The following is a 10,644-nucleotide window of genomic DNA, read 5'->3' as shown; positions in this document are numbered from 1 at the left end:
ATTAGATAGTAAAGAGCCCTTATTGAATTTAACATCATACACTTGTCCATTATGCACACACTTACGTCCTGTGTGAGTCCCCACACAGTGTTCAGGAAAGTTAGTCCAATCAGTAAAGTACTGCTCTTTTTCGTTGTGCGACCCCCAGGCCGAGTGCACACACTTTGTACAGTGGTTTTCTACCCCAGCCCCTTCAAGGGCTCGGAATACCAGTACCCATAGTCCCCACATTGTATTCATCCCAGCTTTTTTCGTTGTTTTGATGCCAATAACTTGATTATGCCGTCAACCACTGATACACAGTCACTGTAGTCCAATAGTCTCTTTAAAAAAAAAAGGACTTTAAGTGTTCTTAGTCCGTGGTTGCTTCACAGGTTCTCAGTCACCTCCGTTCGAATCTGTTCCAGTGTCCGTGTCGGTGGGTCCGTTGCTGCACACTGACTCCAATGATACCACGTCTCGCCTTTTCCTTGTAGTCGAACCGCGTGGGACGTCCTCTCCACCACTCTGTAGGGTCCTGTCCACCTGGGCTCCGACCACTTTCTTTTGATGACCTTTAGCAGAACCCACTCCGCGACTGAAGGTATCGGTGTTTCCCCTTCTCTGATGGGACTTGTGACCTGTTGTGAAAAATCTGACACCAGAGCCGTTAGTTTTTCATAATAAAGCTTGCATCCCATTGAGCTTACCTCATTCTTCGTAGTCTGAATTCCGGCTCCCGGTCCTGGAACCTGGTGCCCTGTTTGTAGTTCCTATGGAGTAAATCCTGTCACAGAACTTACCGAACTCCTTACTGACATTAATGCCAGGGGCAACGCATCCACCCAATTTAGTTTGGTCCGTGCCTGTACTTTCCCGATCTTACTTTTTATTGTTTGGTTCATCCTCTCCACTATTTTCTGCCATGTTAATGCCTTCATGGGTAAACGTAACATTTGGAGCATTCAGTATCTTTTCTAGTCTCGTCTGCCTTAACGAAGTCATTGTAAATGCTGTGGAGCTCACAAATGCTACAATACTATGTGTTGTTAATACTGTCAGGCCATGTCCCCTTACTATGTGTGCCACCTTTTGTAGAATCTTTGCTACTCCTGCTGCATGTCTTGTACATGGTGGGTGTCTGTCTTCCGTTGGGTCTAGTGTGATACTCCCATACATGAGCACACATCTTCCACCCCCTTTTTTTCTGAAAAAGAACACCATCAATTGTGTGTGCTTTTTCAGAAACATCCAAAAAGAAAGGTAGTTATAATTTGGAATCGCCAAATCTGTAGCTGTTGTAAGAGCTTGCTTCAATAAAATAAAACTCATCTCAGCCTGTGCAGTCCAATCCAGTGTAGCTCCCAGGTTCCTCATCCCCTGCTCATTCACCAAAGTTCGCAGTGGATGTGTCAACTCACCATACGATGGGATAAACTGCCTACTATAACCTGACAAACCCAAAAACGAAAGCATCTCTTTAACTGTCTTTGGTTTTGTATGATGTAGTATTGCATCTGCCAAATAGGGGTGCAATCTGACAGTTCGAAGGTTATGGGATCAACCTGCTGACAAAAACCCACATCTGCTGGTCCCACTGACCACAGGTTCTCAGGGAGAGAATCTAGCATAGGGGCCGAGTCGGGGTGATCCATCTTCTCCCTACCATGAAATCGTTCAATCTGTCTATGCTCAAGGAGGACTTGATCATGTGTCGGAGACAAAATTCTGTATGCCTGACCAGATGAGGAGAACTGCACTGTCGGTATTTGGGTGTCAGACCAGTCCCTTAGGGACTTCAAGTTCCGACACATCGGTCCCAAATCTTTTGCCTGATGAGTAGTGCCAATTGCAAGGGTGACATGAGGAATGGCCTCACCTGCCATCTCATACCATTCCAGCTGCTCAGATGTCAGTGCCACCGCAGCGGCCACTCCCTCCTTTCCTATCACTATGTAGTCCGAATTAATTTCCCATTGCCTGCCCTCTACCTCTTCATAAAAGGCATGCTGATACATTTCATCCCCATCCCTATCGTAAAAGAGGGTCATATGGGGAGGGTCCGAGGGAGGGGTATACGGGTGTAACGTCTGGATCCACGGCTTCCATTGATTATAAAGCTTTAGCAGCCCTACCTTCTGTGGGTCCTCTGTTTCCAGCAGCCCCCAGTAAATGTCAGCCCATTGTCCCTCAGACACGGATCCTCCAGCTGCTGCCAACAACATTTGAGAACTGGAATGCAGTGTAGTTACTGAACAGTTCATAGAATATCCATTTGGAAAGGTAATCTCTATTCCGCTGGGTCCACAAAGGATCGATGCTCCGCACTTGACCAACAGGTCTCTGCCCAAGAGATTGGTAGGGCACCTGGCTGACAAAATGTATTGATGTGTAAAAGTCTGTCCTGCCACAGAAGTGACTAGTGGTGTAGAAAACGGCAGATTTTCTGGTGTACCCGAGAACCCTATCAGCTGGACGCTAGAGGATGATGTTTTATCTTGAAATTCAGTGCCAGTGAGTGTTGAAAATCTGGCTCCCGTATCCACTAAAAAGGATACTTCCATGTCCATAACTTTAATCTGCAGGAAAGGGTCTGCCAACCTAGCCTGCTCGTGGGTGCTCGGGCTCCGTCACTGTGGGCAATATTGCTCCTCCTCTGTCAGCAAAGGGAATTGTCTCCTCGGAGCTAGAGCCGCATAGGGTGCCTGATGTACCGGGGGTGGCACTGACGATCTCTGGGGCTGGACCCAATGCTCATTTTGTGGTGGTCCATATCCCCTTCCCCCAGTGTCCCGAGGATCCCAAGCCAGGGGGCAGTCTCTCTTCCAGTGTCCTGGCTGACCGCATACAAAGCATACGGCTGGCTGCATTCGTGGAGCACCCCGACCTCTCCCTCTTACTCGGAATCCCCCCATTGGACCTCCCATTCTGGCCACATAGGTGGGACCCGGTGCCCAATATGGGGCCGGGTGCCAACTCATATTATTCCCTTGTGGTGGCTGCGTTGACTGCTGAATCATCTGGTTTGCACCCTTTGAGGAAATCTTTTTTACCTCGTTTGCCTTTTGCCTAGCCTCTGCCAATTGAAGCTTAAGGAGTTGCACTTGTGCCGACTCCATAGTATGTTTGTCCTCCTTTTGCTTAGCCCTGTAACGTTTCATGTGATGGGTCAAATGTTTTTCCCATTGCTCACTCGAGCAGCCAGGAATATCAGGGTTATTCTCTAATGCCTCCCTAACTACAGCTGGCAGTCCACTCGTTACTGCAGCCCTAAAGAGTGTAGTCTGCAAGGGATCTGTGGCTGGGTGTACTCCTGCCTTATCAGTCCAACTCTCCCTACACTGACTCAAAAAAGTCGAGATCTCCTCATCCTCCTTTATGGAAAAGGTCAGGGACTGCATGACACCGGGGGAAAGGGGGACTTAACTGTGTGTTGCAGCTTGTCTGCTAACATTAGCATATGTATCATTGAACTTGTGAGTTGCAGCCTGTCTGTGTACATTAGCATATGTACTAACTCTCTCTCTCTCTGTTACATGTACAATCCTGACTACCATTCTGTCTGTCTTTGTCCCACCATGTCCTTTGTGCTATCGCTTCAAAACTCCTGTCTTTAATACCTGTGTAGGCTAAGATACAAATTAGATGTACTTCCACTAAAGCTGTTTAATTCCCCTGGTCCGTATTGGGATCCCTTATATCCCATTATGACTATACATTAAATCTATGCCCTGTCTACATTCTAAAGGAGCTGAATTGCAACCTCTGCTGCCCCTATTCCAGGGGGGCTTAAAACATTAACGAACAATATTCCAAAGAAATTAGTAAACAACAATGAACAGTACATGTAAAGCTCATTAAAAACAGCATTAAAATACAATAAGAACTGAATAAAGCCACAATAAATGTCAAGCTCATTGAAAACTGCAATAAAATACAACAATAACTGAATAATCAAAAGACTAGTAAAATACAACAATAACTGAATAAACCATTAAAGAAACGAAAAAAATGTTAAATTACGGCACTTTGTAACAATCTGACTTTCCTTTGTGTTAGTGTAAAAATTGTAAAATGAAACACAAACCATATTTGCATGGGTTTTGAATATGTTAGACCTTATTAAAATGCAGTTGGAGCTGCTTGTCTGTATGGGGCACAACCCTCCAATTTGTTAGATTGAGTACATAACAGACATTGCAGCACAAGAGCCCCTGCAAGAGAACTTGAAACATATTCAACCTTTAGTTCTGCCTTAAGTAAAATGCCTTGTGCCACAGCTCACAGGAGCTGGCCTTATTTAAAACAGTCTGTAAAACAGGCACCAAAAAAAGTTAAAAGATGTTCTTATGAAGATTGCACACACAATAATTTAAGTACAGGCTAGTTTCTATAATATTCCACTTAAAAGTTCTGCTGCATGAATCCTGGAGCTTGTGGAGTCATTATTGAATCAAGAAATATTGGTGCCATGCCAATCTCATTCTAACATGCCAATTTCTCCAGTCCTTAAGTCAAGATGTACTGAATAGCATCTGGTACAAGATCTGTGAGTTCTTAATGATATTATTATTCTTATGCACCCAATTGTTCTGAACTATGCCACCAATTTAAATCATATTCCACCTATTGCAGTACTCACACAGCACCATAGACCAGTTCGCAGGTTTATTTCTCCATTAAGCTGAATCCAGTTGCGCAGGGTTTACCTCCGTGATTATTTACAATGTAACTTCCGCACTACCGGATTTAAATATAAACCTGATGAATGGGGGAAAGTTATCATGAATTAAATAACAGCGGCAATACAGAGAAATTGTGCTGAGGCATTAATTTCACTCCAGAGGAAAATGCACCAGAGAAATGAATGATTAAACTTATAGGAATCCCCAGAGGTATCTTTATTCTCCAGAGGTGGGTGATCTTTAAACTCACGGACCTTGACTGCTGAATGTGTAGAAGAAATGTATTAAATGTGTTGATAGGGCTCCATACCTCTAACTGCAAGACAAGAGCCTGAAGCCTCAATTTCAAGTGCCACAGTGCACTTAAAGGGACATGCACACTCCCCCTTCAACTGGCTGATCCAGCCACTTTACACATCAGATCCTTGTCCTTTTGCCTCATGTTCCTGCACCTCCTTGGCTGCTTCCCTCTCTGTTTCTCCTAAGTACCGTACCAGTCGGATTTTTTCAAATCCTTGTGGCACCTTCCCCTGATTCTGCAGCTCTCTCCATATCTGTTCGTATCGTGCCATAGCCTGTACCTCCTCTCCCTTCGGTACTCCTCCCAGTAATTGATCCCTTGTTTTCTCCCACTGTCGGTTTACAGATAGGGGAACCCCTCTGTCTCCCCCGAGCTCTTGTCCTACATCCCTATTTACTCCTTCCATCTCCGTTCTGATCTTTAACCCTTTAGACTTCGTGATTCTGCCACCCTGCACTCTACTTCGTCCCTTCCCACGTTGTATAACCACTAGATGACCAGCAGCTCCCTGAAAACAGGTGTTCCCCTTCAGGGATGATCAGAGAGAGAGAGCCAGCTGGGGGATTATGTGTCTCGTGGTTGTGTGAAGTGTCTATTGTTTGTTTTGCGGTTAGCTTGTTAGTTTCCCCCTTTGTGTGAAATGTACATTGTTTGTTTTGCGGTTAGTCTGTGTACACAGGTGCCTCACTGTGTGACTGCCTATCCCCACTGTGTTTCCCTGATCCGTTTTCTAAATACCTTGCCTCTATGCCCTCTCTACCCTGTAAAACAGTACAATCTGTAACCTCTGCTACCCCTTTTTCAGAAGTACTTAAAACATCGTGAGTAATACAGTGATATACACAGCAACAATACCAGCGTGCATGAAAAAACAGTTAAATGCCGAACACCTTATACAGATACTTATTACTATTATGGTACACGATTCTTAAACAAATACTTATTATACACTACTATGGTACACGATTCTTAAACAAATACTTATTATACACTACTATGGTACACGATTCTTAAACAAATACTTATTATACACTACTATGGTACACGATTCTTAAACAAATACTTATTACACACTATAGAAACAAATAACTATAACACAATACACCTTATACTACTTGGCCAAGTGTCTAAATCTACCTCTCGAGATTGCTACAAGGGGCTCCAACCCCGTTCTACTAGAGGGACCTCAACCTCCTTAGAGGGATTCCAACCGGACCTCAACCTCCTTAGAGGGATTCCAACCTTTTCCTAGAGGGACCTCAACCTCCGTAGAGGGATTCCAACCTCCTTTTCCTAGAGGGACCTCAACCTCCTTAGAGGGATTCCAACCGGACCTCAACCTCCTTAGAGGGATTCCAACCTTTTCCTAGAGGGACCTCAACCTCCGTAGAGGGATTCCAACCTCCTTTTCTTCGAGGGACCTCAACCTCCGTAGAGGGATTCCAACCTCCTTTTCCTAGAGGGACCTCAACCTCCGTAGAGGGATTCCAACCTCCTTTTCCTAGAGGGACCTCAACCTCCGTAGAGGGATTCCAACCTCCTTTTCCTAGAGGGACCTCAACCTCCGTAGAGGGATTCCAACCTCCTTTTCCTAGAGGGACCTCAACCTCCGTAGAGGGATTCCAACCTCCTTTCTGTTTTATTCTTGTCTTTAACTAGGTCTTTTGCAGAGTAGTGACAACACACAATTTTATCTTTGCCAATCGCAGAACTTCGTTTGAACAGGCGTCTGCTTACCTCCCTTTGTTGAATGGCCATTTGTTGTTATCACCACACCACAATCGACCGGTGTTTCGTATCTTTTTCTTCCGTCACTTCTCCATCTTCATCACGTCGGGGTCACCAAATTGTTGGACTCTGGCTTTTACTTACTCTTAATTTAGTCTATGTGTAGTCTGAGTCCAGCGCGTTCTTTGAATGAAGTGATAGGAGAAGGTATTCGGTTCAACAGTCAATTTATTACACAGCACAAGAATAAAACTTAACAGAGCTCTGGGTCAGTCTGTTAGTTCATAGGTCACCTGCCAGTGAGCTACTCCCCGAGACTGACCCCTATTGTCCAGTTGGCACAGTTTATATAGGTCAATCTTATCACACAGAACAAAAGTTGTTTTCCCTGCTAGATCTTTTTGCATAAGGGTTATCACAAGTCATCTCCTGTTTTGCAGATTTCTGGGGTGTAGCATTCCCATGTTAATCCTCCAGGCCAGACTATCCTGTTGTTTAGATCTGAAATTAATTCATCCCCAGATATTTCTAATCACCATTTGGTCCCTGTCTGGCCAATTTCTGCTGTTCTCTTTAACACCTCCTTGTGCCTTAATCTTCCTCCTAGACTGGTTTTCCATTCCCTTTGATTCTTGTGGGCCATTCTTTGTTCTGATCTGGCCTGTGTCTCCTGTGCTACTTCCCACCTCCTTCAGTTGAGCATTCCTCCTAAATCGTTTTATGCATATCCTCTCCCTGTATCTTGGGAGCAGCCAATTTTGTTCAGCCTACTTTGCTCCATGCTGTGACAGCCACTTAGCCACATTCCTCTTTCCCTGACTCATGCAGTACAAATGAACTTATTGATTAATCATTTATTTCATAATGTTTTAACCCCTAGATTCCAACAGTACTTAAATTATTGTGTGTGCAATCTTCATAAGAACATCTTTTAACTTTTTTTGGTGCCTGTTTTACAGACTGTTTTAAATAAGGCCAGCTCCTGTGAGCTGTGGCACAAGGCATTTTACTTAAGGCAGAACTAAAGGTTGAATATGTTTCAAGTTCTCTTGCAGGGGCTCTTGTGCTGCAATGTCTGTTATGTACTCACTCTAACAAATTGGAGGGTTGTGCCCCATACAGACAAGCAGCTCCAACTGCATTTTAATAAGGTCTAACATATTCAAAACCCATGCAAATATGGTTTGTGTTTCATTTTACAATTTTTACACTAACACAAAGGAAAGTCAGATTGTTATTCATTTTATTAAAATCTAGTGATTGGTTATATGTAAAAGCATGGCAAGAGGATCAACTAAAACCTGCCTGGGATGGTCCCTTCTGTGTACTTTTAATTACAGACACCGCAGTAAGAACAAGAGAGAAAGGCTGAACCCACATTCAAAGAATTAAACCAGCTTCTGAACCACAACATCACGACACACAGATTCAACCCTCAACCTGGCGTGCAGTTCCTCATCCTTCAGACCTGAAACTTACACTGCGCCGTGACAAAGTGCCGTAATGTTACATTTATTGTGGTATTTTTTTAACTGTTTATACATTTATTGTTGTATTTTTAACTGTTTATTTTTTTAACTGTTTATTAATTTATTGGGGTATTGTTTGTTAACTGTTTATGTCACTTCATTACTCGCTATGTTTTAAGTCCTCCTGGGATAGGGGCAGCAGAGGTCACAATTATTTTCCTTTAGAATGTAGATAGGGCATAGATTTAATGTATAGTCATAGTGGGATATGGGTTAACAAGGGATTCCAATACGGACCAGGGGAACTGAACAGCTTTAGTGGAGTACATCTAATTTGTATCTTAGCCTACACAGGTATTAAAGACAGGAGTTTTGAAGCGATAGCACAAAGGACATGGTGGGACAAAGACAGACAGAATGGTAATCAGGATTGTACATGTAACAGAGAGAGAGAGAGTTAATACATATGCTAATGTACACAGACAAGCTGCAACACACAGTTAAATCACAAGAAACAATCCCCCCCCCAGCTTGGTCACTTTTCATCACCCCGTGAAGGGGAGCACCAGTTTCCAACAACGTGAGCTGCTTGACACTTTAATATCAGGCTCCAAACAGCCGTCGGAGATCGGTGGCCCTAGGGTTTGGGGCTGAAGAGGACATCAGATACTAGCCACAATTCAACGGAACCGCCTGACTACTGCTACTCGTTCGCTGCTGAAGGCAGCGTCTCTCACAGACTTCGTCAGGACAATGCTTACAAAAGTCGGGTGACACTGCTTCAATGTTTCAACGTGAATCTGCCCATGCCCATGTTCAGACGTGGCAACTTCGGACTGATGTGGGATGGACTAGACTCTTTACTGAGAACTGGAGCCTGATACTCGCAACCCTAATAAGCAGCTGGACTCGCTACTCTGACCTTCATGGTGCTCCCCTACCTAAAGACTTTACACAGAGATTACAATTCGGTTATTGACCAGCTGGGTAAAACTACACCTTACACTTGAAAGATCGGTATTACTGATCTAAAAGAAAAGTGAGGAAGGGGGGGGGGGGGGATCAGTCACACTGACACTAGTAACCAAAGATCAGTAACACTGATCATGGTGAAAGATCAGTATTACTGATCTAAAAGAAAAGTGAGGATTGTGAGAGATGGGAAAATTGATCTAAAATTATGAACATGGAAGAAACTAAAGTTCATCAGTAAATGGCTGTAACCAGTACAAACAGGATAAGCTTGGGGGTTAGGATGCAGGAAAGCAGAGTCAGCACGATTAACATAAGAATCTTCTAGTCTTTGTGACAAGACCATAAGACTAAGATAAGGAATGGTAAGGTACAATAGAATGTAGGAAGTTGAGGTAGTCTGGATCAGATAAGGGTCTCCTAGCCCTGGACAGAAGTACCAAGTCATACATTTCTAATTAGCTAACCATACACAGATTTATACATATGAAATTAGCCAACCCTAGATAGAATGAGTCAACTCTGCATATCAAGAGACTGTAGCCCCGAGAATCAGGAAGGTGTGAATAAGGACAATGACATGAAGGGACACCGACAGGATACCCCCCCTGGTCCTCCAAGTGTACTGAAACTGCACGTAGGCAGGAAGAATTACCTATGCCAAACCCATCCAGGGGGCAGAAGAATGTAAGGGGGAGGGCATTCTGATACTGAAATTGACTGTATAAAAGTTGGGTGAGCCCCAGTATGTGTGTGTATTCCCAGGGTAAGGGGAAGCACCCAACTTTGCATTGTTGTAGTAATAAATGTTCTTTGTTCTCAATTTTTGTCTCGAGCAATTTCTTTAAAGGTACTTTAATTTCTAACAAAGAGATCAAAGAGTCAAGCTGTGAATCACCAGTCATTTTAAATATTTTCTTCAGTCAGAATTCTGATTCTGATTTTAAATTTGAAAGTTGTGACAGTGAGGGCAGTGATGTCTAAAATGATTTAAAAGTTTGTGACAGTGAGCAGCAGTTGGCAAAAGGATTTTTCAGAACTTCGAGGAAAATTGATAGAAAAACAAAATGGAGATGGATAGAAACCATTCTCTGGTGAAGGAATTAAAAAGGGCCAGTTGGATATTATTTCAAAGGAGGTTTATTGATGAGAAAATATAATGCGATATTGGATAATGAAGAATGGGCAGAGGTTCATTGGGTTATAGATCCTACAGCCTATAGAGATGAGATTTTGAACATGGCTCATAAAACACATTTGGGTGGGCACCTTTGGGAAAAGGAAATGATGAAACAATTCTACTGACCTAATTTGGAAAAGGATGGAAAGAGATTTTGTAAGACTTGTCACACTTGTCAAATTGCACAGAATTTTCTATTCTTTTGATCCCTTTTTTCTCCCATTCTCTAAAGGAAAGGTTATCTATTGTAAAAGGGATTAGCTGATTTTGCGTCAGTATTAGTTTTGGTAGTTGGTAATTTGTTTTATTCCTTTCTACATGAATCTTCTT

The 10,644-nt window shown here is 43.2% G+C and overlaps 1 protein-coding gene across 1 annotated transcript; it reads right to left on the bottom strand.

Annotated features, from left to right (window-relative positions):
* Positions 1-230: 230 nt before the first annotated feature.
* Positions 231-7,579, bottom strand: LOC138750175 (uncharacterized). Its single transcript, XM_069912328.1, has 2 exons — positions 6,703-7,579; positions 231-4,740 (listed from the first exon to the last, which is right to left on the bottom strand). Exon 2 carries the CDS (start codon positions 2,547-2,549, stop codon positions 1,392-1,394), a length of 1,158 nt encoding a protein of 385 aa, XP_069768429.1. The 5' UTR covers positions 2,550-4,740; positions 6,703-7,579; the 3' UTR covers positions 231-1,391.
* Positions 7,580-10,644: the final 3,065 nt, after the last annotated feature.

The sequence above is a fragment of the Narcine bancroftii genome (assembly GCF_036971445.1).
Source record: "Narcine bancroftii isolate sNarBan1 chromosome 14 unlocalized genomic scaffold, sNarBan1.hap1 SUPER_14_unloc_2, whole genome shotgun sequence".
Taxonomy (NCBI): domain Eukaryota; kingdom Metazoa; phylum Chordata; class Chondrichthyes; order Torpediniformes; family Narcinidae; genus Narcine; species Narcine bancroftii.
This window is presented reverse-complemented; position numbering and strand designations above follow the sequence as displayed.